At 53.2% G+C, this 27,877-nt stretch overlaps 2 protein-coding genes across 3 annotated transcripts; one reads left to right on the top strand and one right to left on the bottom strand.

The window, feature by feature from the left end:
- The first annotated feature begins 1,069 nt into the window (after positions 1-1,069).
- UBE2Z (ubiquitin conjugating enzyme E2 Z) lies at positions 1,070-16,150 on the top strand. Its single transcript, XM_049635892.1, has 7 exons — positions 1,070-1,503; positions 3,512-3,584; positions 5,520-5,707; positions 7,771-7,882; positions 11,028-11,140; positions 11,579-11,669; positions 14,081-16,150. The coding sequence occupies exons 1-7, from the start codon at positions 1,187-1,189 to the stop codon at positions 14,249-14,251; spliced, it is 1,065 nt and encodes a 354-aa protein (XP_049491849.1). The 5' UTR covers positions 1,070-1,186; the 3' UTR covers positions 14,252-16,150.
- Positions 15,230-26,577, bottom strand: SNF8 (SNF8 subunit of ESCRT-II). 2 transcript variants are annotated; one of them, XM_049635893.1, is made up of 8 exons: positions 26,422-26,571; positions 26,003-26,053; positions 22,996-23,134; positions 21,336-21,440; positions 20,614-20,686; positions 19,545-19,686; positions 18,602-18,676; positions 15,230-17,802 (listed from the first exon to the last, which is right to left on the bottom strand). In XM_049635893.1, exons 1-8 carry the CDS (start codon positions 26,473-26,475, stop codon positions 17,665-17,667), a joined length of 777 nt encoding a protein of 258 aa, XP_049491850.1. In that variant the 5' UTR covers positions 26,476-26,571; the 3' UTR covers positions 15,230-17,664. The 2 variants fall into 2 exon arrangements, with proteins under 2 accessions (XP_049491850.1, XP_049491852.1); XM_049635895.1 differs by lacking the exons at positions 15,230-17,802; positions 18,602-18,676 and adding an exon at positions 18,683-19,351 and having other exon boundaries at positions 26,422-26,577.
- Positions 26,578-27,877: the final 1,300 nt, after the last annotated feature.

Genomic DNA, 27,877 nt, shown 5'->3' with positions numbered 1-27,877 from the left:
TCCATGGTCCCTTACTGGAAAATTCACGACACAGTGAAAACTGGACTTCTCTTCTAAAAAACAAGCCGGGCGGCTAAATATAATAGAGTGCGGCTAGTTGTTTGGCTTGTATGAATATTCATACACTTTGCTGTCGAAATACCAATGTTGTTACTGGGTGCTGCTCCAGACCTTCCTGGGAGCGTTACTCTAAATTCTGAAACACATCTGGCCAAGGGTGTCCCGATAAGACTATGAGCCTGTGTTCTTGCCAGGGAGACAAGGGAAAGCTTTTTTTAGAAGGCTTCTGTTTTTCTTAGCCCATAGTATGGTCTTTCACCTTACATGTCTCAGGGGTCTTGAGGAAGCCTCCCAGAATTGAAACTCACAGTCCCTGGATTCCTGTGTATTCAAGGACTTGTGGGAAGAGAAAAAAAAACAAAAAAAAAACAGACACGAGCCTGGAGTCAGGAGGCCTGATTTTTCTTTTACCAAGCTTCTCTAGGTCTGTTTCGTTATTCCTATGGCAACGCCTAGCAACAGTGCCTGGCATTTAGTAGCCCCTCCATAAATGTATATTGGATACACTCAAATGCGGGAGTTTTTCACTCGCAGGCTCGGATTCCTTCCTCTTGGTCCTGTTGCACGCCGGGGGCAATGGCAGCCTGCCCTCCGTGGGTGAAGGTGCGGGGAGCAAGGATAAATTAGAGGTTTTCAGACAGTAAAAGAGCCCTCAGCAAGTCGGCTCATCTACTCGACGCTCCCCCAAGGAAGCTGGATCCCCAATTCTATCCCACGGACACAACCGAGGGTCGCTCCCGCTAAGGGTGGGGAGAGGATCCTTCCTTCCTCCTCTTATCACACTTGAAAATAAAATATTCCACGGCACTGGGCTCTCGGCCGCACCTCGACGTCCCGGCACGCCTCAGATCCTCCTCCCACAGAGCGGGGTACCGACGCAGGCCCGTAGCCCTGGCGGAGCCGGCTCGCTCCCACCCCCTCTCGCCCTGGAGGACCGTGGGTGGACGCTCTTGCAGAACGCCTCTCGCTGGTCGGGCGGGGGTGGGCGGAGCCAGCGCCGCCCGGGCTGTGGAAGCGGAGGGTGGGGACACTCTGGCCCGGCTCTCGGTGGTGCGGGAGCGGGAGGGAGCAGCGGCCGCTCTGGTCGGCGGACGTGCTGCCGAGCAGTCCCGGAAGCGAAGCAGCGATGGCGGAGAGTCCAACTGAGGAGGCGGCGACGGCGACGGCGGGCGCCGGGGCGGCAGGCCCCGGGGCGAGCGGCGTCGCCGGTGTTGTTGGCGTTAGCGGCAGCGGGTTCGGGCCGCCTTTCCTGCCGGATGTGTGGGCGGCGGCGGCGGCAGCGGGCGGGGCCGGGGGGCCGGGGAGCGGCCTGGCTCCGCTGCCCGGGCTCCCGCCCTCGGCCGCTGCCCACGGGGCCGCGCTGCTTAGCCACTGGGACCCCACACTCAGCTCCGACTGGGACGGCGAGCGAACCGCGCCGCAGTGTCTACTTCGGATCAAGCGGTGAGCCGGGGTTTTTCCTCCCCCAGCCCCGAGCTCCGGGGCTCGACCTTCCCCCCCCCCCCTTTTCCCCCCCCCCCCCCCCCCCCCGCCCCGCCGCCCGCTGCCTCCGCGCTTCCCTCGCGGCGGCCCAGCTCCAAGGCCCACGTCTTGCCAGCCCGGAACGTCGCGATCCAAGTCCCCTCTTCCCCCGCCCGCAGCTCCACACGTACCAAACCCCTCCTCGAGTGCCCAGGTCCGACCCCGCCCCTCGGCTCCCTCCCTTGAGCCCTTCGTCTCTGTGCCCCATACCCTCCCCCATACCTCCCGCCCGAAACCCGACCCTTTCGCGCTTCAGCAACACCCCCTCCCGTCTTCCGCGCCGCCTCCCTCCCCCCTTCCCCCCCCCCCCCTCCCTAGCTGCCCCCGGGGCCCCCCCCCCCCCCCCCCCCCCCCCCACCCCCGCGTCGTCTCCTCCGGAGCCCCGTTTGTAACACGGCTTGCTTTCCTTGGCTTCAGACTCGAGGCCAACCTTTCTTTTTATTCCCCATCTCTTCAGACCCTCTCCCCAAGTCTGGATCGCTTCCCTCACGTACCCGCAGTCTCCCCTTGAATCACTTCTGCAGAACTCCGAAGCTGTCCGCTCTCACACCTGTTCCAGGAAACGCACGCTTTCTCCCCCCACCCGAGTCTCACTCTGGCTTGTAATATCCCACTCAGGACTTTCTTGTGTTTTTCCCTCTGGGTCATCTGGTTTACTTTTCCGAATTAAATCCACTCTGCTCAAATATAGGAACAAAGGCCCAAGTCCTTTCTGTGCCTATTTCTTGGGTGACTGACCTTAGATCCTATCATTTAATAGATAATGTTTTTTTGCAAAAATGCTTGGCGTAGTGTTTACTGCATAGGAAAAGAGTAATGCTTTTTAGCTGCTTCTGATCCTGAGACCTGTTTCTTGATGACCAGCCTCTTCCTCTCCCCGTACCCCCCACTGCAGCCATCCTCCCCTGGGTAGTCCCATCCCCCACGCTCGGAGTCCCTTCCCGTGTCTCTACCTACCTTTCAAGGTGGTGATAAAATTGAGCAGCCCGCTGTGTGTGAAGTGTCTGGCCCAGTGCCATGCCAGCTCCATCCGGGTTGCCACCTCTAACTTCAGAACCTCAGCAACCCCCTCTCTACTCCTGTACAGTCTTCCATCCCCGACTTACCTGTGAGTTGCGCCAGTACTGTTTCCCCTCTGCTCTGTCACTTGTTTGCCCTTGATGTCCCTATGTACCCTAGCAAGTCCCCAGGCTTTTCCCACCTAGAATGTCCTTTAGACCCTTGCTGACGGCTGATGCGTTCTAGGTTGTGCAATCCACCCTACAAATCCTCCCGTCTACAGCAGCCGCTGCGTGTCCTTCTCTCCTTCCCGGTGTGAGATTCTCGGCTATTTCAGAGGGTCCTCCTCCCCCTCCCGTTCCCCCCCCCCCCCGTCTGAAGAGATCTCCCCCCCCCCCCCCCCCCGCCTTGGACTCCTGGGCAGGCAGACCATTACTGCCCCTCGCTAGCTCACTTGCTTCCTACAATCCCCTTGCCAACAACGGTCTGCTGTATGGTTTACAGCATTCGTTTCTTAGTGGAGTTGGTGATGTCTTCCCAGCTACTGAGCACTCTTCATTTAGCATTCAGCGGTAGTACCTGGGAATCTCGGAGGTGGGGAGTGAATGAATTGCCCTGTGGGAGGAAGAGAGAGTAAATGGGATGTGGCTTTTCCAGGGTGACATCTGATGCCATTGGGATCTCTGATTTTTTTTTCCCCCTCCCCCTGAGGAAACAATGCCCTTTTGATAATAATTCCGCTCTCTGCTTGCCTGACGAGTACTCAGCTGAGGTTTCTCAGCCAGCGAGACAGTGCAGACATTTGTGGTACCAAGCACCACTTTCTCGAACCCTGGCCTCATTGAGGTGATAACAACTGTTCTGCTCAAGGGATTCCCCTTTTTTCTCCTTTCCCTCACTCCCTTCCCCACCTCCTCTTGGTGTTATACAGGGATATCATGTCCATTTATAAGGAGCCTCCTCCAGGAATGTTCGTTGTTCCTGATACTGTTGACATGACTAAGGTATGTAACTCGGAAGGGGTCGGGGGCTACTGGGAAATTGGGCCCAGAAAGTTGGAAGAGCCTAAAAGAGTATCCAGCCCACACCTCTGATTACAGAAATGAATAAATCGAGATCCCAAGAGAGTCCGTGGCTTGCCTAAGGTCACCCGGTGAGGTGGAGCAGAGACTTGAACAGGTGTCTTTCATTTGGGTGCCAGTCGGTCTGGCTTGGAAAATCCCTGTTGATGCCTCTTGTCCCAGCCTGACTATTGTCAGGGCACTCTTTCACTCTCAAAAATGCTCCAGTTTGGCTGATAAATGATATGATCACCCTGTTCCTTTTAACTACCCAGTTCTTCCCCATCCTGCCACTCTTGGCTTTTAAGTAGGGTGCTGTAAATCAGATGCGGAGAAGGTTGGGATGGGGCGAGCCTGAGTAAGCAGTTTATGTTTAAAGGGCCTTGTTCAGGCTCCTGTCCTTACTGGTTACTGTCGAATATCCGTTCCATCCCAAAGACCGTTCCTGTCTTGTCCTCCACATAAACATGGAGGAAGCTTAAATTCCCTTGGTGTGGATACCCAGGCCTCTCTGTCATTGAGTGCTACACCCCGAGGAGTCAATGTTCACTTGATCTGATGTTGTGAAGAAATCAGATTTCCTAAATCGAGGAAATTCCATAGTTTCACATTCCCTTACAGTTAAAAGTTCAGACGTTCTAGTGTTGGTATATCTATTTTTTTGTTTTGAATAGGTTTCCCTGTAAATTGATTTTTTTTCTTTTTATGTGGTTGGAAATGTTTTTCCTGGGACATCTTGTCCTCAGTCAAGTGTCCCTGTTCCTATGCCAGTCCCCCGGGTCCCAGAACTGATGTCATGTTGATGCCATTTGAGCTTGTTATTCCAAATGACTGAGGGCAAAAAGATAATCCGGGGTGCCACCCGCGCAGAGTTGGGACTGAGGCATTGGATTGCAGGGCCTCTTTCGTCTTGCTGTTAAAATTCTGAGCAAACCTAAATGCCTAGGAGCCTTTGTAGAAACAGAAATATAACGGGGTCCGTTCACCTTTTCCTCCTTTCAGGAGAGGAAAGCTCGTTCAGTGATTGTGGCCGGAGGAAAAGAGTTTAGCGTTCTGTTTTAAGTGCTGCCGATTTTTTTTTTCCCTTTTTAAACTAACCTACAGTATCGGGGAAATTTCTGGGGATGGTCTGATGGCTCCAAATGGACCCTGAGTTTTCCCCGTTACTCTGTGTGTCTTTGACCCAGCTGGAGGCTGCCTGAGCCACATCCTCCACAGTCGGTTTGATCCCATGCAGAGGAAGCAGACACCCTCGGCCTCCGTCACAGCCCTCAGCTCTGCGCTGTGACTGCCACTGGTGCTGTGGCCACCAATCCCTCTGCTCTTTTCCATTCATCTTACACCCCCCACGCCCAGCTTTGTACCACGTAAACAGGGTGGAGTTGCCTCGTAGGCATGTTTAACCTACGCAGATCCAAACGGACGGACTCCCGTGAAAACATGCATTCATTTCTTAAAATCAAACACGCTAGGATAATATTTTACACATGCCAACTTTAACTCCACAGCGGTGTTCCATCTTCATTTGTATATCTAACACTGATCAGGGAGGCCCAAACAAAAAAGCACGCCGCGAGGGAGTTTTAAGGGACCCTCGAGGGAGGGTGATTTTGACGCGATTCGATCTCCACCTTGGGCTCTAACCTTAGAACCGTAATCCCTGAGTAAGGTGCCCCTCCACCGGAGTGGGATTTCTTAGAATTCCAGACATAACTTCTCGGTATGAGTGAGGACAGGCTGTTCGGGCTGCACGGTGAGGATATGGAGGATGGAATACCAGATGAAGGTCCTGCCTCTGGTGTGGGTAGCGAGTGGAAGCCAGGAGGGGTTGGGATGGGACATCACCTCACAATTTTGAGATGGGGTTTTATTTTGCAGATTCATGCATTGATCACAGGCCCATTTGACACTCCTTATGAAGGGGGTTTCTTCCTGTTCGTGTTTCGGTGTCCGCCCGACTATCCCATCCACCCACCTCGGGTCAAACTGATGACAACGGGCAATAACACAGTGAGGTTTAACCCCAACTTCTACCGCAATGGGAAAGTCTGCTTGAGTATTCTAGGGTAAGAGGAGACTTCTAAGTGGCCAAGTTGGTTGTTAGCAAATAATTCCTGCAGGCCAGCCTGTATCAACCAGGGTTCCTCGCCTGAAGCACGGAACACAGCAAATGACCGGAGTGACCGTTTCCTCATTTTTCCCCAGGATGGTACACAACCGTATATCATTCTAGGTGCAAAAGAGAGAAGTTAATTTATGACCCACAACGGATGCTTCAGCGAAGCGATTTCTCCCTGAGCGCCAGCGGCACCTGGGAACTTGTAGCCCTGCAGATTCTGGGGTTCTACCCTAGACTTAGCACATCAGAAACTCCAGGGGTAGGGCCCAGCAGTCCGTGTCTTCCAAGCCCTCCAGGCGATGTCTGGCGCAGTCCAGCCTGAGAACCACTCCCTTAGGGCCTCAGGGCTTAACCTCTCTCCCGAACGGGTTGAGAAAGGCCGCGGGTCTGTGCCATGTAAGGTTGTGGGTGTCTCGTTTCTGAGTCTCTCAGTGAGTGGCTTTGGAGGCGGTGGTAGTGATGAACACGATTCTGATATGTTAACAGCTGAATGAAAAACGAGGTTGGAAATCACATCAGGTCAGAAACAAGCTCCAGGAACATTTTGAGTCTGGGTGCTACTGAGATTTTGCTCCGTGCAGTTCTCACTCGTTCCCTTTCATTGCCCTTTGGGGGTTACCAGTTCAGAGTGGAAACACCTTCTAATGTCTTCTGGATAGCTCTTTCTCGTGTGGGTGAATTTCCCTAGGGCAGAGAACAAGTACAGGTTGAAGTTGGGAAGGTTGCCCAAACCGGCGGTACTGTTTTCTCTCTCGTCCAGCAATGTCTGTCTTGTCCAGCATGTTTCCCAGTGTGCGTGGGGGAGAAGGCAGCTGAATCAAACTGGAGATCAGGATTTCTTTTTTCTTTTTTTTTTTTTTTTAAATCTCTTAGATCCAGGGACGTGTTCTGTGATGGTGGCAGTGAGGAAGTCCTTCAAAAGAGGCTGCCCTTAAAGAGATCTTTTATGTCGTCGGGGTTTTTGTCTCTGCTGGTAGGATAGCGGTATATATAGCCCACAGTGGTGAAGGCACTCCGTTGTTTCCGTGTGACATTTGTGCGTGACAGCGTCTCTGTACGAAGTTCTCCGCTAGGCCAGGATAAAACTGTTTTGAACAAACAACAGCCCACAGTAGAAACAGGGGAAGTTAGATGGCAGGGTGAACGTGGCAGAAATGGGTGGGGTAGAAAAGGAGAAGCTACCTTGACATTGTGAACTTTTCCCATGAAGCGTCATAGGGTAGAAGATTGGCCAGTCAGCTTGAACAAGCCTGTCCTGGCTTAGGTTGTGTTCGGCCTCCAGATCAGGTGCCAGCTGAGCTAAGAAATGTCATGTCCAAGCTGCCTTCCTCCTCCAATACGCAGTCACGTATGTGGAGGAGAGGACCGGTCTTGTTCTGGATGCTTTGCAACTCTATTATTTCAGACCCTCTGCAGTGTAGAAATGCCCCTTACCCCCTTCCTGTCCTTTGGCAGCGTTCTGTAGTCTTCAGAGAATTCGACGCTCTCTGGGGGCTGGATCCAGAACGGGATCCCTGATCATCAACACCCCCCCGCAACATGGCCTCTAATCAGATGGCTTCGGGCCCCTGTGTGCCTATATCTCCGCTTCTGTCTCCTCCTGACTCCTTCACCACCCTTAAATAAGGAAGCTCTGAGATCCACAGAGGTTAACATTTAGACTGCCTTTGAGGCTGTTTTCTTACCTTATTCCTTTCATTTTGATGAATGGAACCTTCCCTGGTTACTGTTTCTTTCTTAGGCCAATGAAAATCCCTTCAAAGTTATCTTGCTTGCTTTACCCTCTTTTCTTTTGTCCCACTTGATAAGAGGATTAGGCAGTTGACTGACTTCTGGTGAATGAGGGTGAGACAGGCTGGGAAATTCCAGAGCATTAATAGTGAAAGAGAAACGTTGAGTCACTGATGGTGCTGTGGTGTGGCCAGGCCCCAGGGTACTGGTGCGCTAGTCTTTCGGTGGCGGCCTTCGAGCTGGCCTCACCCGGCTACTCCCCTCTGCTGTGTTTTGCAGTACGTGGACCGGCCCTGCCTGGAGCCCAGCCCAGAGCATCTCCTCTGTGCTCATCTCCATCCAGTCCCTAATGACTGAGAACCCCTATCACAATGAGCCTGGCTTTGAGCAGGTAAGACCGGGGCGGGGCGCGGTACTGTGGGCAGAATACTGGGTTTGAAGAGATCAGCGAGGTCTGCTTCGGGGTCCTATTTGTTTGTCACCATAGGAGGAAAAGGGAGCTGGTTCGTGGGCTCCTTAAAAATGAATTTTTTTTCCTCGTAAGCCCTGATAACACCGTCAAGTTCTTGCCACGTGACTTGGGTGACTCTGCAACGTGGGAATGAGTGGAGTCATCCGGAAATTAATTCTAAGCCTGCTTTGGGGGCTGTTTTGCAGCCGGTGGGTTCTTCTGCACGTGTCCATTCTCCAGTACCCCCTTACGGTACTTCCTGGTGACTCCTACTCCCGGAGTTACCAAGTGCTCTTACCTAAAGAGCCACGGGAGCTAGTCATTAGCCAGGGCAACCATTTTTTGGTCAAGGGACGCCGGTGGGGGGGGGGGGGGTCGGTTGGTTAAGCGTCCCGACTCTTGATTTTGGCTCGGGTCGTGATCTCACGGTTCGTGGGTTCAAGCCCCACATCAGGCTGCATCAGGCTCCGCCTTGACGGTGCGGTGCAGAGCCTGCCTGAGATTCCCCCACCCCACCTCCCTTCCTTCCTCCCTCCCTCCCTCTCTCTAGTCTCTCTTTCCCTCTCTTGCTCTGCCCCTCCCCCACTCGTGCGCGCACGCACTCTCTCAAAATAAATAAACCTTAAAAAAAAAAAAAAGGAAAAAAAGAATATTTTAGTCAATGCTACCGAAGAGAAGGCAGAGGAAAGTTGTATTTTCCAAAGGTTTGCAATTTGCCAGCTACTGCCGAATTTTTATACATAGTATCTCATTTAATCTCTACTCGGGGTAGCTGTTGTTATCCCCACTGTCAGATGAGGTGTTGGTCACGTGGAGAGGTTGATTAACTTTCACAAAGACACCCAGATCGTGGTAGAACCCAGCATTTGCCTGGAACCCAGCGTTCTTCCATTGTTTAAAACTGCCTGCCAGGATTACTCATGAGTACAAGAAAAGAGTTCCAGTGATAATCCCCAAAGATTATAATTCTGTCTAGGTGATTAAAACAGTTAACTGAGTTTTAAACTATGTGGAACAAAGGGAAGTACCTTTTAAGAATGAACAAAAGTTATTCCCACAACCATCCTTTCCAAACAGTGTATTTGATTTCAGGCTTCGGTAGAAATGGAAAAGGGCCTTACTCACTAACCAAGGAGCTGATTTTAAGGTCTTTCCTTGTTTGGAAATTTAACAGAGGTGACTGATTCTTTTCTTTTTTTTTTTTTTTTTAAGATTTCATTTTTAAGTAATCTCTGCACCCACTGTGGGGTTCGAACTCACAACCCTAAGATCAAGAGTCGCATGCTCCGCTGACCGACCCAGCCAGGCATCCTGTGACTTTTATTCTTAATACCCCGAAACATTCTCACTTCACAGCCTCCTGGTGTCCAGGTGGCTTTTTCACAGCTCCCCAGAAGGAAGGAAGTGCCCAGCTGATCCATTTCTTAAGTCTTTTTTTTTTATATATGTTTATTTTTGATAGAGACAGAACACAAGTCGGGGAGGGGCAGAGAGAGAGGGAGACACTGCATCCGAAGCAGGCTCCGGGCTCCGAGCTGTCAGCACAGAGCCTGATGTGGGGCTCAAACCCACAAACCGTGAGATCATGACCTGAGCCAAAGCTGGATGCTTAACCGACTGAGCCACCCAGGCGCCCCCATTTCTTAAGTCTTAAGGCCAAGCAACTTCTTTCTTAAGTGACTGAAATGGCTTAATGACAGGAAGAGTAAGTACCCTTGTTGGGCCCCACCCAACTTTGAAGATCTCGGAATCAGATGAGGTCCACTGTCCTCATTTGTCTTCCCCGCCGTTTTCACGTGCTACTTGCTGTTTATCAAAGTAGTCGCTGACAGTCCAGCGTCCCAAAGATAACGTATCACCAGAAAGAACATAATGCGGGTAACAAAAGAACTGACCCGCTGGGGGACACCTGGGTGGCTCAGTCAGTTAAGTGTCCGACTCCCGATTTCGCCCCAGGTCCCTGATCTCGTGGTTTGTGAGTTCGAACCCCGCGTCGGGCTCTGTGCTGACAGCGTGGAGCCTGCTTGGGGTTCAGAGAACCGACCCGCTGAGCGCCAGCTAGTAGTTTGCGTGGTGTTTGACAGGTGGGGACTACTGTGGCTCTCCTCAAAACGTTCAACACGCCCCACGGCACCCCCGTGATCTCACTGTGGTGCATTTTGGAAACCGTGGCAATGGGCCGAGGGTGTGTATCTCTTTCTTGTTCGTGCTGGGTTTTTAATCAGAGGCCAGGGTTCTGATTGCCGGGCTGGTGGCAGGAGGAGCGTTGAAGAGTAGAGGAAGAGTTACGAGGATGGAAAACCGTACCCCCTTCCATTTATACCCGTGCGCTCGTACCGGCTTTCTCCAAGTTGGGGTTTTCTCAAAGTTTTTTGTTTTTTTTTTTTTTTTTTTGGGACAGAGAGAGACAGAGCATGAACGGGGGAGGGGCAGAGAGAGAGGGAGACACAGAATTGGAAACAGGCTCCAGGCTCCGAGCCATCAGCCCAGAGCCTGACGCAGGGCTCGAACTCACGGACCGCGAGATCGTGACCTGGCTGAAGTCGGACACTTAACCGACTGCGCCATCCAGGCGCCCCCAAGTTGGGGTTTTCTTTTGGAAGATTCAAGTTCCCCTTCGATAGATTCATATCAGTTGGTGCAGTGATGGGGGATCCCTGCAGACCTGAAAAGGAGTTAACCGGGAAGCATCCTGGTGTCTATAGAGTTCTTCACTGAGACTCCTGATAAGTGTGCCTTTTTTTGTCCCGCCACCATCCCTCCCGGTGCTTCTTTCCCACAGAATCGACCTCCGGGGCCTCTCGTTTTAGCCTTAGGAAAACGGTGACGGACGTAGTTTGCTGCTTACAGGTCGAGTGACCCGTAACGGAGGATGGGTATCGGCCCGAGTGGCGGGGGAGGTGAATGGTCCCAAAAATAAAAACTTGGTTGCTCTTCGAGGATCTGCCACCCAGCCGGAAAGGTGTTCTCTGGATTCGTCTGCGTGGGTCACGTGCCCCGTGCTCATCGTGAAGTCTCCTCCTGTTGACTTTTCTCTTTGCCTAAATTTTGTACTTGGATACTCTGGTATCTGTTAACGTTGCAGGAGAGGCATCCAGGAGACAGCAAAAATTACAATGAATGTATTCGGCATGAGACCATCAGAGTGGCGGTCTGTGACATGATGGAAGGAAAGTGTCCCTGCCCTGAACCTTTACGGTAGGTATGCGTCAGGAGAGTCAGTACCCACTTGGTACTCGGTATTGTTTTTGGAGGTTTAGCTGGTTCGTACCTTTGAGAGTCTTCGGGGCAGAATCCAGCGTTGGGCACCAGGGGAGATACGGAAAAAGGAAAGATGTGGCTCGTGCCCGAGGGTTACTCGAGAGGAAGTTCGGAGAGCTTCTCTTTTCCTGGGAGAGTGCCGAGCCTGCTGGGAAAGTATTAACAGTCACTCTCCTTGAATCATCCCTAAGGTAGGAGAGAAATCAGCCACGGGCCGTCGGCTGTTCCTTTTTCCATTTGCCACCGAAAGATTTCTGTAGGATGCCACACCCGGGCTCGGGAACTCTTACTTGGTTTGGCAGCGAGGCTAGATGACGAAGGGGGGAGCCCTCCCCCGCCGTGTTCCTCACGTCAGCTTCTCTGCCTCTTTTCCAGAGGGGTGATGGAGAAGTCCTTCCTGGAGTATTACGACTTCTATGAGGTGGCTTGCAAAGATCGGCTGCACCTTCAGGGCCAGACTATGCAGGTAACGCAGCCCCTGCCACTGACTCCAGACGCCTTCCCGCAGACCCTGTAAGCCCCCCCGCCCCGGCAAGGATAGCGCCCGCGGCCCTCAGAAGTCAGAGCCTAGAGCAGCTTGGTCCGGTTTGAGCGGCCGCGGCCCAGAGAGGAGACTGCCTTGCCTGAGACACGCGGCATCGCTTCTCCGTTCTTGGCCTAAACGAGGCGCTCACGAGTAGAGTCCGAACCGTCCTGCTTGCTCGTCTGGAATGCCTTCCCTTCGTAGTAGTCTTTTCAAACGCGAGAGCTTTCGGCCTTCTGGGAATCTCCGCGATTACAAGGGCGAATCCCCTATTGGAGTTCGGTCCCTAGGTCAGAGGGGTGCTCAGAGAACGAGGCCGCGGGAAGCGTCGGATGTGTGGCGCTGTGGGTTGGAGGGTTCCCGTGGCAAAAGATAGCAAGCCCTTGTGTAGTCTCTGCCTCTACCGGGGAAACGTACTTTCCACTTCCAATAAGAATGCAGTGCTTAGGGGCGCCTGGGTGGCTCAGTCGGTTAGGCTTCCGGTTAGGCTTCCGTCGGCTCAGGTCAAGATCTCTGGGTTAGTGAGATCGAGCGCCGAGTCAGGCTCAGTGCTGACAGTGCGGAACCCGCTTGGGATTCCCTCCCTCTCTCTCTCTCCCTCCCTCCCTTCCTCATGCCCTCCCTCTCAAGTGCACTCTCTCACGTGCTCTCTCTCTTTCTTAAAATAAACTTTAAAACTCCTTTAAAAAAAAAAAAAAGAATGCAGAGTTTAGACTTGTTTTCAAGAGGAGATTCTTACTAAACCAAATTGTAAATGGTCTCAAATATTAAAAAACCCGGTTGTTAAGAGGACGAGACTCCTGCTCTCCCGAGGACCAGGTCTTGTGTCTTTTGGGTCATTTACTGGCCGTCTTGCTTTAGAATCCTGCTGACTTGGGTAAGTGACTGACATGTCCTTGAGGTCCCTCCCCAGCTCTTTCTGAGCCTTTTCCCCCCGCCCCGTCCTCGCCACCAGCCGCAGGGGTGAATGTCTTCTTTCCTCCGCTGCTGCTTACAAATGGCGGTGTCCCTTTCCTTCCTTCACGGACTTTCCACCCACCTGCCACGTGCAGACTCACAGGGCAGGGGCGCCTGGCTGGCTCAGTGGGTAGGATGTGCGACTCTTGATCTCAGGGCTGGAAGTTTGAGCCCCAGCGTTGGGTGTAGAGATTACTTGAACAAACAAAACGAAACAACCTCAGAGGGCAGGGGCGGCTCAGGGTTAACTTGTTTCCTAATCCCCTTTTTAGGGGACATGGGAGGTGCTTCCTCCCATGGTTTCAGGAACCCTTAGTGCTGGTATTTAAAAGCATTTCCATCGTTCACCCTGTGGAGGAAAAATAACTCGTGATGAGAGAAGGAGAGGGAGGAGCAGCGTCTGGGGAGGAGGGAAGTGGGTGGCTCTGGAGCCTGGGATGAAAAAGGGAAGATTTGAAAAATTGACCGCCACAGAGGGAGTGTGGCGTCCAGCCCTGGCAGAGCGTAACCCTCGTAAGTGGCAACGCGCTGGCGCCCCGGGGACTGTGATCTGTGTTCCCTGGCCCCTGACCCTGAGGGTGACGTGTGGGTAAGAGTGTGGAAGGCGTTTATGTGCGAGAAGCAGAATGTGAGGGGAAAACCGGCTGGCTTTTCGGGACTCTCGAGGAAGGCGGTCCCCTCGCCTGAACCCCGGCCCCGCTGCTTGGCCGCCGTGTTCTCTCTGTGGCATTTTAAATTCCTTTTGTTTATGCCCTCCGCTCCAACCATAGTTCTTCTCGAGACTCTTCGGGACCGTGAACCCCTCTCTGCAGAGTGTTTGGAGATCTTTGATCTAGGATTGAGCTGGGTGGCCCTGGAGTCATGCCCAGAAACCTGGACAGGAAGGTGGTGACAGGTCTCCGTGGAAGAGTGCACGGGTGCTTAATCTGGAAGTCAGAGCTCCTGAGTTCTCGTCCTGCCTGTGACGTTGGAAAAGCAAGTTCCCCTTTGTTGAGTGTGGGAAAGGAGGATAACTCTTCTCTCGTGTGGTTTTTGTGAAGTGAATTGAAAACCAACCCAGGCACGCTTCATGATTACGATTCTGGTCTTCAATTTCTGTTCCTTATCTACCTCGCCTTTCCTCTGACCTCCCGCATAGTGGCTTGCTTTCAGGGAACAAAAGTACATTTTCACGTTGGCCCCAGCCAGACCTGTCTGGGGTGGTTCACCTGCCATAACGTTCCTGAACTAGTCCTGTGTCATGTTGTCCGCTGTTGGCCCCCGTCGGTGCGACGCCCTCCTCCGCTCCCAGGACTCCGAAGCGGAGCGGGCGTCCCGCGTGGGCCCGGAGCTGCTGTCTCTAGGGTGAGCTGTCCAGACTCGAATCTTCCATCCCGCTTGTCTCCTTTCCCCCACAGGACCCTTTTGGAGAGAAGCGTGGCCACTTTGACTACCAGTCCCTCTTGATGCGCCTGGGACTGATTCGTCAGAAAGTGCTGGAGAGGCTCCATAATGAGAACGCCGAAATGGACTCTGATAGCAGTTCGTCTGGGACAGAGACAGACCTGCACGGGAGCCTGAGGGTTTAGACCCTGCTCCCTTCTCCCCTTCCCCCACTCAAGAGTCCCGGCAAAGTCCCTTCCCCCCCACCCCAGGGACGGAGAGGCAGTGTGTATCTCCCTCCAGACGTGACGTCATCCTGCAAGATGGCAAGAACCGAGCAAGCTCGGATCCCAGGGTGTGGGAGCGGGGAGGCCGTTCCTGATCTGACCTCCCTGGCTCTCGAGCATCCGGGGCCATGTTCATCCCATAGCAGGGGCCCAGGTACCTATGCAGGAACACCCGGGGCGAGGGCCCCTGGCAAAAACACGGCAACCGACACACCTCTCCACAGGGCCGGCTCCTTAGGGATAGGTGGGAGACAGGCTGTAATTCCAAGAGGGAGTGTGCCCACGCGACGTATAGGGTTATCTGGAAGGGAGCTTTGGGGAGGGGGGGGGGGGGCTGTCTGTGACACTTACGCAGTCTGGGTGGTTGTCTGTCTGTCTGTCTGCAGTCTCGAAGCAGGGCTTCCCAGCGCCCTTTTCCCCCCTGCCTCTCTTCTCCCACTACTTCCCATGGGCCAGCATAATTTTGTGTTTCCTAATTTATAGTCACTGTTCTAGACAGACCAAAGAGAAGGAACAGTGGTGGAGTCTAGGCTGCTGATCAGTAAGCTTTACCTAGCACCTGAGCACCTTTCTCCTCTGCCCCGCATTCCCGCGCCCCTTCCCGGATTGAAGACAGAAGGGGACTGGCCCCGGGACCGAACCGAGTCTTGGTTAAAAGCCCGCACAGGCACCCTGAGAGGCTGATTTTGTTCCCGCAATCACTGATTTGAGAAGTTCCCCACACAGCCAGCTGCTGTGTATATGGGATTGGAGCCACTACATAGAATAGTTTCTTACAGATTTTCAAAAAGGCTAGTAGCCACGACGAGGGCACTTCTGAGGGCGGGGTGCGGCGGGGAGACTGATGCTCGTCCTGTTGCGTTTCCGTTTGGCTGTCCTTGTGTATTTTCACCCCAGCCCCTCCCGCGCCACCGCCCCCCGCCCCCCGCCCCAACTTCAATGCCCAGGAACCTGTGGGGAGCAAGGTAGGCAATGGCGGGGGGGCGGGGGGGGGGATGGCTGGAACTCTGGGCTCCCCTTCTCGCCACTCCCCTCCCTCTCCCTCCCGGCTGCTCTGCCGCTGGCTCTAAGGGGTGTCCCCTGGCTGTGTCGCTTCTCTGTCTGTATCTAGCTACAGTGATTCTTTAGCCGGTTGGCTCGGAAAAATGGGCTTTAGGTGCCCTGTGGTACTGGGCGTTGAGGGAATCCAGCCTTCCCCTTTATGGTGTGTTCGCCCCATATTTTCCGGATTCTTCCCGTTAAGGCTCCCAGTGGGGTGTCGGTGACCCATGTGACGCAGGGCCTCAGGCAGCATCCAGCCACGTGGAAGGGAGAAGGGAGAGGAGACGGCGTACCTGCCCCGCCCGCTGCCGTGGAGGCGGCTGCCTGGGTGGGGGTCGTGGTGGGACTTCCCGGGGGGAGTTGGGGGGGGGGGGGGTCGGGCACAAAGGAGAATGTCCTACTTGGGAGGGCAGGAAGCTGAGAAACTGGACAGGACGTGGGCTTGGGGAACGGAAGTTTATCTTGGATACCGAAGGCTGAGTCTCTTAACGAGACTCAAAAGAGGGACCCTGCTTCCCATTTCCCTCTTCCATTCCCAGAGCTAGCGCAGGGCTTAGAAGAATGCCCTTGGTCTGTTGGTCCAGTGGTCGTCTGTCATCCATTTTAAGTGTTCCCACTTTCAAGTGACAATCCTCTCCTTGGCCCTGCCATGGGCAGAGCATGTCTGGCATACCGGCCCGACTTTTACGCCCTAATCTTGAGTTGAGGAAATATATGCACAGGAGTCAAAGAGATGTCTTTATATCTGACTGTACATAAATGAAGTTTTTTGTTTTTTGTTTTTCTTTTTGGTGCAATAAAGTTTGTTTTGGCAGAAGGAGGAAGCGCCTGTGGGTGTGGGAGGGTTTGCGTGAAGGGAGCGTGGGTCTCCTCGACAACCACACCTCTCCCCTGGGTCTGGACCCGTCAGGGAGGAAGAAAGCGCTCAGTGAACCGTCTGGAAGCTGGAAGCTCCCGCCTATGTGACCTGGGTGGATGCAGGGCTGCTGGTGACCAGTTTCCCGCCCACCAGAAGGAGAAGAGCGTTTCGTGAGCCCCCCTCGGGCCGCCAAGGAGAGGAGTGCCACCTTGGCCTCGGCTGCTTCCAGAGAGATCCAGGTCCTACAAGGACGGGCAGGCCTCGAGTCTGGGCACCTGGGCTTGGCCCGAGTGTCCCTTGGTAAGGATAGGGTGTCCACGTTCGGGATAATCCAAACCACTGGGTTTTCTGTTTTCTGGCACTCAACCAGCCCTCAGGAGCCCAGCGTTCGGAGACCGTGGAGACGCTGCTTCGCGCAGCCTCCGCCCCACACCCCTGTCCCTACTGGGTAAACAAGGCCCCCGCTTTCCGGCGCAGAGGCTTTTCTTCCTGGCTGACCACGGGCGTGGGGAGAAACTTTGCAAAATGCCGCCCCGTGCCGTGTGCAGCCAGGATACGGGAAAGTGAGGGGGTCTGATGGGAGTGGACCTAGCTCTGGCTTTTCTCTGCTTCTTCCGCCTGGTGGCCTCTGGTAGAGGACTTGGACCCTTCGCCTGAGACATTAAGGAGACCTACTTACCCAAGTAAAGTCGTGAGGATTAGAGGGGGTTCGCAAATGGCGTGGGGTAGGTGTTCACTAAACAATGCCCTTGCCGCCACTGAGGCTAGAGGGACCCGGTGAGCAACGGGAGAGGGAAACCCACTAGGAAACGGGAGAACTACCACCGTGTAGGGCCACTGTCGGTCAGTTCCCCCAGATTCCACGGTTTCCTCTAACCACCACTTGACTTTGACCTCTGCTTCACACTCAGCCGTGTCTGTCAGAACCTGCAGGCCCTCAAGGAAGCTGGATGAGACCGGACGAGTGGCTATGACTTACGGGTCCGTTAGGGTCTGCTGGTTTGAGATCAAAACATCTTCCTAGGGACCAGCTTTGAGCCAGCGGGCTGTGATTTATGCCTCAGGGCTAGAGAGAGACTAGGCTGTCGAGCCAGGAGGCGGACAGCCTTCGTCCTAGACCCGGCTTCGCCGTGAGCTTGGAAGACCGGCCCGTAGAGGTCCTTCCCTCCGTGCTCGCTGTTCTGTGTAACTCGGGTCCTCCTTCCTGGATAAATGAGGTTTTCTCCACTAAAGATGCTACGGGAAGGCACTTTAAGAAAAAACAAGCCAATGGGTGAAGCGTACGGAGGGCGCAAGAAAACTTGGAACTCTTTCTTCTTGAAAGAAAACAGACAAAAGCAAAGTTGTTCGGGTTTTATTCGCCAACCGCTCTCCCCTCCTCTCCCTGCCAGCTGCCGGGCCCCCGGCCCCCACCCCCCGGGCGCTCCCAGAGTCAGGGGAGGGCTTCTCTGGCCTCCTCGGCTGTAATGTCCTGGGAGTAGAGGTCCGTGAAAAGAGCGGGCAGCCAGTAGTGGGCCTCCCCGGGCGCCTGTAGGTCCAGCCAGGCCAGCCCTTCCTTCAGCAGGTGTTCCTGGAGGGAACGGGGAGGAAGAATCCTCTGGGACAAGGGAGCCCCCGCAGGGTAGACTGACAACCCCCCCCACCTGTTTTGGCTTCAGTGGGGTTTTCGGGCTACATCTACACGAGTGCCTTCACGTGTTTACACGATGGGAGCCACCGTGCTTAGTTCCGCGTCCGTTACCTCGCGGGTAAACCTTTAGGGAGAAGTTAACGAAAGGGCTGTGTTAGCTTAGAATGGACTCCCGATTCCTACAGCTGGAAAGAGGCCCAAGAGGGGCTGGTTGTGCCCCACAGCATTAAATAGATGTTTCTGTTACCCTGCTTTCCAGAAAAAAAGGAGATCTAGTTTAACTGCCTGGATGAGGAAGAAGGTATTGAAGGCCAGGGTTTACGGTCTCATACTCCTTCTCGTAACATCGGCCTCTCGTTAGCGCCACGAAATCTGTATCTATAAAACTGTAACCACAACACGCAATGTAACAGAATATGATCGTGGATGTGTCATTAAGTAGTTCACAACCCTCTCACTCTGTATTAACAGCGTTACTTCTGATACAAACCACGTGAATGGTCTCACCAGGCTCTCCAGGCCGGGAGACAGGAGGCGGGGTGGGGGGGCTCGCCTGCCGCAGTCAGGAGCCTGCCTCGGTTGTACCTCTCAGGGCCACCCTCAGAGACGTGGGGTCACTTCTGTGGGCCTTCAAGGCAAGAGGCCAGCGGAGCGAGGCTAGGTCCTGCCCGTGTGCTGCCTGTCCACCCTCCTCCCATCTGGGGCCCATCTTTTCTGGGCCATTCCAAAATTCACATACCAGCACTTGCCGCGCTCGCTCGGTCTCCCATTTAAGACTGGCTTTGATATCGCTGACGGTCACGTAGCCATTTTTCTGAAGGAAGGAGGGATGGGGAGTCAGGTAACAGCGTACTTTCCCTAAGAGCCCAGCATCCGCCCAGGAACAACGGGTTTACCCACACGGGACAAAAAACTGCCCTTGGGCGAAGCCTATGAGAGCACAAAAAAAGAATGTTTAGAAGTCCCAGCAAAGAGAGAGAGAAGCAACTTTCAGGGTGACGAGGTGTGGGGGGGGGGGGGGTTGAGTCTTAAAAAGGGGGGTCCCTGGTACTAAAACATTAGACTTTCTCAGAGAACCTTGGAGTATGATCTGATTCAGGACAATGAACGGACAGGAAGGGACGGTGACCATTCCCCAGGGAGAAAAGCCCTCTCCTTCTTGAGTTTTGTTCGGGGGTATAGATTTAAGAAAACCGAACCCCTCTTTCTTAAAGCCATGGTAAGGATTTGGCGGGGGGGGGGGGGGGACGTGCTGAGGAACAGGGGGAACGGTGAACAAGATTACACATTTGTTCTGCGGAATCGACACCCAGTTTTAAGAAGACCTCAAAGAACCTGTCTACCCAAGAAAATACAGTTCGTCGTCTGCATGTCCGCCTATTCCGCTAGACTGTAAGCTCCCGCAGAGCAGGAACCACGTGGTACCCGTCGTTCTGCGCCCCGCAGCCTGGCCCGGTGCTTGGCACTGTAGCTGCTCAATAAACGTCTCCTAAAGAAGGTCAGGTCTGACTGGTGCATCCGCTAGACAGTCTGGGCAGAAGACGCCCCACCGCCCCGCCCCCCTGCCCCCCACCCCGCCCCGCGGCTCCAGAAGCCCCGCCCACACACGTGCACGCACACGCACACGCCTCCCCTCCCCTCCCCTCCCCGCGAGCCCTGGCCCCTCGCGAGGCCCGCGGTACCTCCGCCAGCTGCAGCACCACCGTGTGGTCCATATTGAGCTCAGCCGGAACAGACTGAATGAGGTAGGTGCCACCCACGGGGATGATGCCAAAGCCGGTGCCGAGCGCCTTCAGCTTCTTGATGGCCCTGATAAGGTCGTCTCTGAGGGGAGGAAACGCTGCTGAAACACCTTGGGCCGAGCGGACCTGGCAACGACGCACTTCCGGCTCGGCCCTGAGCGCCCCGACATAAGACCCAAGAGGGCGGGCGACGTTCAGTGACATTAGCGAAGAGGCGGGGTCAAAGGGCACCAAATGGTGCCGCTGCCAGTCAAAGGAGACGGTGCCCGGCGATCAGCCCGCGCACTCAGCAAACCATCCTAACCCCAGACATTGGTCAAAAATACGCCTACGGGGGCCCGTCAGGAAATGTGAACGAAGGAGCTAAAGGCAGGGGACAGGAGGGAGCGGCGTGGACTACGGCCAAGTGCAAAACGCTTCTCCATTTTACAGAGGGCCACCCGGCTGACTACTGCCATGTGGCTTTTCCCTAGTTCCCCACTAACTCCAACCAGGGAAAAAGAAAACCCGCAACACGGTGGGTCCGCATACCCAGCCCACATGCTGACAGCATTTCTTTTTGTTTTTTTAAACCTTTTCCCACCCTGAAGTCCCACAGAGAGGCTGGCGAACCAGATCAATCTATCTCCCCCCATCTTCTGGCCCCCACCCCTCTCCCCAGCCTTTCTCCGTGCGGGCGCGCTAGCTTCCTGAACCCCAAGTAATCCAGAGTCTACACAGCCCCAAGTTAAAAAAAAAGCAACAATACATTACGTAGACATGAAAAAAATACATAAATGATGCTTAGAAGGAAATACACCGGAACGCTGGCAGTTGTAATCTCTCGCTGGAGAAGTTACAGGTGGTTTTTGGTTTTTTATATCTGTGCACTTTTGGCATTCTAAAAAAACATGTGGGAATAAAATGATTCCTAAAGAAGCCCAGACATACGAGCCGTGAAGAGAAAAGATTTCATGTGATTTCTAGAAAGGCTTTTCTACACTCCAAGGGACTGGAAGGCACGACCTACTGGCTGACATCCTGTGCGAATTTGCCCCTTCCTTTTAACACCTGCTGATGTAGTTCTTCCAGAGTTATCAGACCTGTTGGAGGGGACAGGAAAGCAGATGAAGTCCGCTAAACCAAACCAATTAAAAAAAGCAAAGGCGGCAGCACCTCCCAAAAGCTATAAACACTCGCTCAGCGTCGAGGCTGCTATCTGTTTACGGCCAGTGATTTCTAACTGGGTCTAAGCTCGCTTGCTTTCTTGACTTCAACACAGCCCATTCGATGCGCTCATTAAGAGGACGCCGCTGGAGGCCCATTTTGGAGGTCGCGTTTTGGGGAGCACAGAAACTCGGCATCACCCTACTTTCCTGGGAGTGGCAGGGCAGACCTAGAGTTCCTCGTGATAAAGTCATAACCCAGACACGTTGTGTATCAGGGGAAAAGGCCTTAGCTCCTACCTCCCTACTGTTTTCTATACTAACCAGGGGCTGGACCTCCCCGGGGCAAAGGTCTCTAGAGAACAGAGACAATCATCCAGGCCATTCCATTTACCCCTGGCCATGGAGACGTGGTATAGATTCAAGGGCATGAAGCGGCTGAGACGCTTCAGAAGACCAAACAGTTTCTCAAGATCTCACTGGCCTGCAGACTGAAGGCTGGAAAAGCTCATCTTTCAGGGTTCTCTCTCTCTCTCTCTCTCTCAGGGAAGCCCAAAGCCCAGTCAAGAGACTTCGCCACACTCACCTCCATTCCGGTGCTTCAGGGCCAGGCACACTTCGATGATCTGAACACCCAGCTCATAATAGAAATCTCCCACGCCTAGCATCTCAGACCAAAATCCTTTTCCAGCTAAAAGACAGAAAGGCAACAGTCTAGGTCATATGTTAGCCTACGCCCATAGTTTCTTTCAAAGCTAGATTAAAACATCTATCCTGTAGGAAGCCTGCCCTGCCTAGCCTAACTCCTTGTGCTCCATTTACTACTCAGGATCCCCAAACAGTTGGAACTCTTGGAAATTCCTGCTAAAAAACAGGCTCAGGGGCACCTGGGTGGCTCAGTCGGTTAAGCGTCCGACTTCAGCTCAGGTCACAATCTCGCGATCTCGCGGTCCGTGAGTTCGAGCCCCGCGTCGGGCTCTGGGCTGATGGCTCAGAGCCTGGAGCCTGCTTCCGATTCTGTGTCTCCCTCTCTCTCTGCTCTTCCCCCGTTCATGCTCTGTCTCTCTCTCTCTGTCTCAAAAATAAATAAACGTTAAAAAAAAAAAACAGGCTCAGACAGTTGTAAAGGGTGGGCCTTCTAAAAGGCATTTCTGTTTGGCTAAGTGGCTCCAGGATACTATGAAACGGAGTTTTCCTTTCCCAAAGCATACAGGGAAATATAATGGGACAAGGCTAAGAAAAAAGAATATGCAGGGGTGCCTGGGTGGCTCAGTCGGTTGAGCGGCCGACTTCGGCTCGGGTCACGATCTCACGGTTTGCGGGTTCGAGCCCCGCGTCGGGCTGTCTGCTGACAGCTCAGAGTCTGGAGCCTGCTTCGGATTCTGTGTCTCCTCCTCTCTCTGCCCCTCCCCTGCTCATGCTCTGTCTCTCTCTGTCTCTCAATAATAAATAAACGTTAAAAAAAAAAACAAAAAACAATATGCAGACCGGGCATTCAAAAATCCATTGAAGGCCATAGTTTATGGAGTAAAAAATGCAGGCTATAGAGTAGTAATTATAGCATAATCCAATATGTTAAAAAAAAAAAAAAAGTTTATAAATACAATGTATGTGTCCAGCAAGATAACCTTAGACTGTTAATATGTATCCCTGCAATTAGGGGACAGGATCAGGAAATTTCTATTTTCTGTTTTTCTCTTTTCTCCTTTGTTGACCGACTGCATAATTACATGCTACTTTCATTAAAATGAAATTCTTTTTTTTTTTAATGTTTTATTTATTTTTGAGAGAGAGAGAGAGAGAGAGAGCGAGTAGGGGAGGGGCAGAGAGAGGAGACACAGAATCTGAAGCAGGCTCCAGGCTCTGAGCTGTCAGCTCAGAGCCCGATGCGGGGCTCGAACCCACAAACCATGAGATCATGACCTGAACCGAAGTCGGTCGCTGAACCGACTGAGCCACCCAGGCGCCCCCGAAATTCTTTTTTAATAGGGGAAAAAACCCATTAAAAAATTCCACTGTAGATCATCCAAGGGGAGGTCAGGCACACTGGCTACCAGCCTACTCTCCAGCCTCTCCAGCTTTCCCATCAAAGCGGGCCCTCAGCCACCCTGCCAGGCCCACACCAAAGACTACATCCTCTGGCTCTCCCTGCAGGCCCTTCTAGAAGATGCCCTGACAACAGTGATGACAAGGAGATGCGCTCCTGTCCCTAGGAGAATACCACACCCCTACAGTCAACTCCTTACAGGCCAGAGGATCCACCCCGATGGTGGCGCACATGTCCTGGAACTGCACCCGGAATTCTGGATTCTTCCGGATCTCCTGCTTATGCTTGCTGGCAAACTCCTCCAGGTTGGTCTTGAACATGTCCAACTGCTTTGACATCTGTAGGGTGGACAAGGAGGAGGTTAGGGGCAGCCCAGCTAAGTGATAGATGTCAAAAATAAGTTCCTGGCCCAGTGGCAGGGCAAGGGCTAAAATAACCCATTTCCTCCAGGCCTACTATTATGCTGTTTCTTATCCCCCCTTTCTTTTAAAAAAAAAAAAATCTTTTTTTAATGTTTATTCATTTTTGAGAGAGAGAGAGAGACCGAGGAGGGGAAGGGCAGAGAGGGAGACACAGTATCTGAAGCAGGCTCCGAGCTGTCAGGACAGAACCCGATGCAGGGCTCGAACTCACGAACCGCGATCATGACCTGAGCCGCAGTCAGATGCCCAACCGACTGAGCTACCCGGGCGCCCCTTGTTCCTTCTCTATTTATCCCTAACTCTCCTTCGTGGTTCTGTTGTCAGCTGACTTGGATGCTATAATGTTTTCTCAATTCTAAAACACACATTTTGGGGGATGCCTGGCTGGCTCTGTCAGTGGAGCACATAACTCTTGATCTCAGGGTTGTGAGTTTGAGCCCCACATTGGGTGGAGTTTACTTAACAATAAAATGTTTTAGGGGCGCCCAGGTGGCTCAGTCAGTTGAGCGTCAACTTCAGCTCAAGTCATGATCTCACGGTTCGTGAGTTTGAGCCCCACGTCGGGCTCTGTGCTGACTGCTAGGAGCCTGGAGCCTGCTTCAGATTTTGTGTTTCCCTCTCTCTCTGCCCCAACCCCGCTCATGCTCTCTCTCTCTCTGTCTTAAAAATAAATAAAGAAACATTAAAAAATATATTTTAGGGGCGCCTGGGTGGCTCAGTCAGTTAAGCGGCCGACTTCAGCTCAGGTCATGACCTCGCGGTTCACGGGTTCAAGCCCAATGTCGGGCTCTGCACTGACAGCTCAGAGCCTGGAGCCTGCTTCAGATTCTGTGTCTCCTTCTCTCTCTGCCCCTCCCCCACTCACCCTCTGTCTCTCAAAAATAAATTTTAAAAAAATTAAAAATTTTAAAAATAAATCAAATAAGATATTTTAAAAAGAAACATAAATAAAAAATAAAACACATTTCCCCCCCCCACGTGTTCCTGTTCTAAAGACAGGATGCCTCTAACAATCAGTGGCACATCTAATGTAGTGCCTTCTTTTTCTTTTTCCCACAGAAATAGTCATTACATTGAAGGTGCACCTCATAATCCATTTTGTCTTAAAAATGGGGGTGGGGGGGAATTGCCTGAGTGGCTCAGTCAGTCAAACATCTGACTCTTGATTTCAGCTCAGGTCATGATCTCATGGTTCCTGAGATCGAGCCCTGCAGCGAGGAACCTGCTTGGGATCCTCTCTCTCCCTCTCTCTCACTCATGAGTACACGCAAGCTTGCTCTCTCTCCCTCTCTAAATAAACTTTTAAAAACGAGGGAATGCAGCATTCAGAGAGAGGGAAATCTCCAGTCACTGACAGAAAGGCTAAATAGGAGAAAATGAATTAGGTGTGCAGTGACTGTTTAATCTTTCAGTCATGGACCTTCTTGGAATCAACTCCAAAAGAAAGAATCCCTGGGGCGCCTGGGTGGCTCAGTCGGTTAAGCGTCCGACTTCAGCTCAGGTCATGATCTCGCGGTCCGTGAGTTCGAGACCCGCATCGGGCTCTGGGCTGATGGCTCAGAGCCTGGAGCCTGCTTCCGATTCTGTGTCTCCCTCTCTCTCTGCCCCTCCCCCGTTGATTTTTTTCCTTCTTAAAAAATAAACGTTAAAAAAAAAAAAAAAATTAAAAAAAAAAAAAAGAATCCCTAAGGGAGGGGTGGGGGCCTACCAGACTGCATTCCAAAGCTAAGGTACTAATGATTTGGGGATTTTCTGACTTATGGCTGTGACTCCTTCCCTTTCTCTAATTAACAAAGCCTACTTTCTACCTGCTGGGAGAGTAACCGCTCCTGGCCCAACAACTTCTCACTTGCTACATATTAGAAACATTATAATCACCATTTCCAGTTGATTTCTGTATGTCATCTCCCTTATGAGTGGGAGCTTTTGAAGAGCACAGCCTGTGTCTCTTTCCTCAGTTCAAGGACCCCCATTTCCTTGCTTAACTGCTTCCTCCTCTCCTTCCCCAGTCGTCATAACTGAGTAAACTTGGGGCATGGACAGAAAAGGGAAGTGTTAGAAAAGGAAACTGCAGGCCCCGCGCCCCATCACTGACACACACTTCTGGAGGGGACAGTGGTGGGGCTGGATGGCGCAGAGTAAGCAATATTTTCATGTTATCCCCCGGCACATCAAGTGAAAGCCTCCAAAGATCTAAGTCAAACGGCTCTACCAACTACTACCCAGGTAATCTTGGACAAATCCCCTGAATGTCCTCAATTCTAAACTGGGAAGAACAGAGCTCTCTCCTGATAGGAATGTCAGGATGAATGAACAAGACAGGGTCGAGAAAAAACGGGCACGTGCATGGGAGGATGAAAGCATGTAATCATTCAAAGATGTCAGCTATCACCGTCATTAGCAAGTCGGCAAATGGTCTGAGCAGTCCAGAAACCAAGATTTGCCAAAGAGTCGGGTTTTAGTTTGATCCGAACAACCTAGGGGCACCCCGGTGGTGGCTCAGTCGGTCAAGCCTCCGACTTCGACTCAGGTCAGGACCTCGGGGGTTCTTGAGTTCAGCCCCCCGCGGGAGGCTCTGTGCTGACAGCTCAGAGCCTGGAGCCTGCTTCGGATTCTGGGTCTCCCTCTCTCTCTCTGTTCCTCCCCCGCTCACACTCTGTCTCTCTCTCTCAAAAATAAATAAAGATTTCAAAATGTTAATCCACACAATCTAGTTTACATCAAAGGCGTCCTGTCCACCCTGTCGGGTCTCCCCTCCTGCCTGGAGTCCTCCAACCGACTCACCTGGGCCAGCTGGTCCTCAGCCAAGACAGTTCCTCGCTCCTTGTACTTGGCCTGTCAGACAAAGAGACCGGCGTGAGTTGAGAGTGGGCACTGGGGGCTCCCACTTGTACTGCCCCGGCTGAAGTATGAAAAGAGGAGGGTGTCTTTGAAATGGTTTTCCTTAGGGAGAGGGATGAGGAAGAACAATAGACGACTGGTCTGTAGCCAAATTTGGGGACGCGGGGGGAAAGGGCTGGTGGACCCGGGGATGCTGACACTCCAACCCACCGGAAGCTGAAGAGTCTCAGTTCCCCGGGACCCGAGCAGCCTGCTGTCAGACTGCGATGGGGGGTGCGATTTGAGGGTACAGAGCTCTCCGCTCCAAGACTTCAGTCTCTGTCGGGTCGGGGGTGGCTGTGGGTCGGCCTTCGTCCCCTCACCTCGGCCAGCTTCTTCTTGGCGATGGCGCCGGCTCCCACCCCGCGGCGATGCATCCCAGCCCCGCGCCCGCGGGCCGCCCCGCTGCCGGGACCCCGGGTCTCCGCGTCCCGGGATCCGCCGCCGGCTCCCGACGCGGAAGCGCGGGCCACGCGTCATCTCCGCGCGCCGGAAGCTACGCGCCGACTTCCTGCCGCGGGGCAGAGCGGCCCCGCCTTCCTCGGGTGGCCGGGTTGGGAGAAGCCCCGGCGGAGCCCCGCGGCGGGGAAGGACGAGGCGGCGAGGACGCGTGGCGGCGGCCTCCGTGTCGGCCGCGCGTTCCCCCACCCACGTGGGTGTCTGGGACCCTCGCTTGTTGGCGCGGCTGCCCTTCCGCCGCCACCCAGCCTCCGGCCGCCTGATACGGGGCCAGGCGCGGAGTCGCCCCGAAGCTTCCACATTGAGCATGAAACCCAACGTATTCTGCTCTAATGGAGCCGACCCCGTTGGAGGCAAACGCGGAGGTTCTGACTGGGCAGGCCTTACAGTTAAGAACTGGGACTCTGGAATCGGAAAGCCTGGCCCCAGAGCCCACGACCGCTGCTTATGATCTAGTAGCTTCCGGCAAAGTCCTGAACCTCTTCGTGGTCTACTGGCCACGGTTGGTTTAGAGTAACCTACTCGTGAGGTGGTTGTGAGGATGAAGGGAGAAAATGTGTAACCAAGCATTTAGGGCGATGCCTGACACATAAGTAAACATCCGCTATGATTGTTATTCACCAGATGTGGGGTGGAATCCGTCTGTGTGTTTAGGAAGCTCCATAAGTTGTTTGTTTTTTTTTTTTTTTTAATTTTTTTAATGTTTATTTTTGAGGCAGAGAGAGAGATAGAAAATGAGTGGGGGAGGGGCAGAGAGAGAGAGGGAGACACAGAATCCGAAGCAGGCTCCAGACTCTGAGCTGTCAGCACAGAGCCCGATGCAGGGCTCGAACTCACGAGCGGTGAGATCATGACCTGGAAGTCAGGCACTCAACGACCTGAGCTGCCCAGGTGCCCCTCCATAAGTGATTTCTATAGCATTGAGCCTAACAAAAGGACTAGTGAAGGATTCTTAAGTCAGGGAGTAAGAAGATCAAAGTCTGGTTTTTTCTAAAAACTGACAGCCCAGGACTCCTGGGTGGCTCAGTTGGGTAAGCATCCGACTTTTGATTTCTGCTCAGGTCATGATCTCCTGGTTCCCAAGACCAAGCCCCACATGGGGCTCTGCGCTGGCGGTGGGGAGCCTGCTTGGGATCCTCTTTCTCCCCTTTCACTGCCCCTCCCCCTGCTAACATGAGCCCTCTCTCTCTCTCTCTCTCTCTATCTAAACATAAATAAACTTTAAAAACAGAAAAATCAGTGACAACCTAGAGAGACTTAAGTCAGTCATAGCAATCCAACCTAGGAATGAGAGCTAGGGGGTGCCTGGCTGGCTCAGCC

This window comes from Panthera uncia, chromosome E1, assembly GCF_023721935.1.
Source record: "Panthera uncia isolate 11264 chromosome E1, Puncia_PCG_1.0, whole genome shotgun sequence".
Lineage (NCBI taxonomy): Eukaryota > Metazoa > Chordata > Mammalia > Carnivora > Felidae > Panthera > Panthera uncia.
Note: the sequence above shows the minus strand (reverse complement) of the source record. Positions and strands in the feature narration are given on the sequence as shown.

Bases quoted from the DNA above. Each gene is read 5' to 3' on its own strand.
- UBE2Z (XM_049635892.1), top strand. From the start codon at position 1,187: ATGGCGGAGAGTCCAACTGAGGAGGCGGCGACGGCGACGGCGGGCGCC. The intron at 3,585-5,519 runs GTATGTAACTCG...TTTATTTTGCAG, and splicing joins ATACTGTTGACATGACTAAG to ATTCATGCATTGATCACAGG. The intron at 11,141-11,578 runs GTAGGTATGCGT...CCTCTTTTCCAG, and splicing joins CCCTGCCCTGAACCTTTACG to AGGGGTGATGGAGAAGTCCT.
- SNF8 (XM_049635893.1), bottom strand. From the start codon at position 26,475: ATGCATCGCCGCGGGGTGGGAGCCGGCGCCATCGCCAAGAAGAAGCTG. The intron at 23,135-26,002 runs GTGAGTCGGTTG...TCCACCCTACAG, and splicing joins CTGAGGACCAGCTGGCCCAG to ATGTCAAAGCAGTTGGACAT. The intron at 21,441-22,995 runs GTAAGGAGTTGA...TCTGTCTTTTAG, and splicing joins CGGGGTGGATCCTCTGGCCT to CTGGAAAAGGATTTTGGTCT.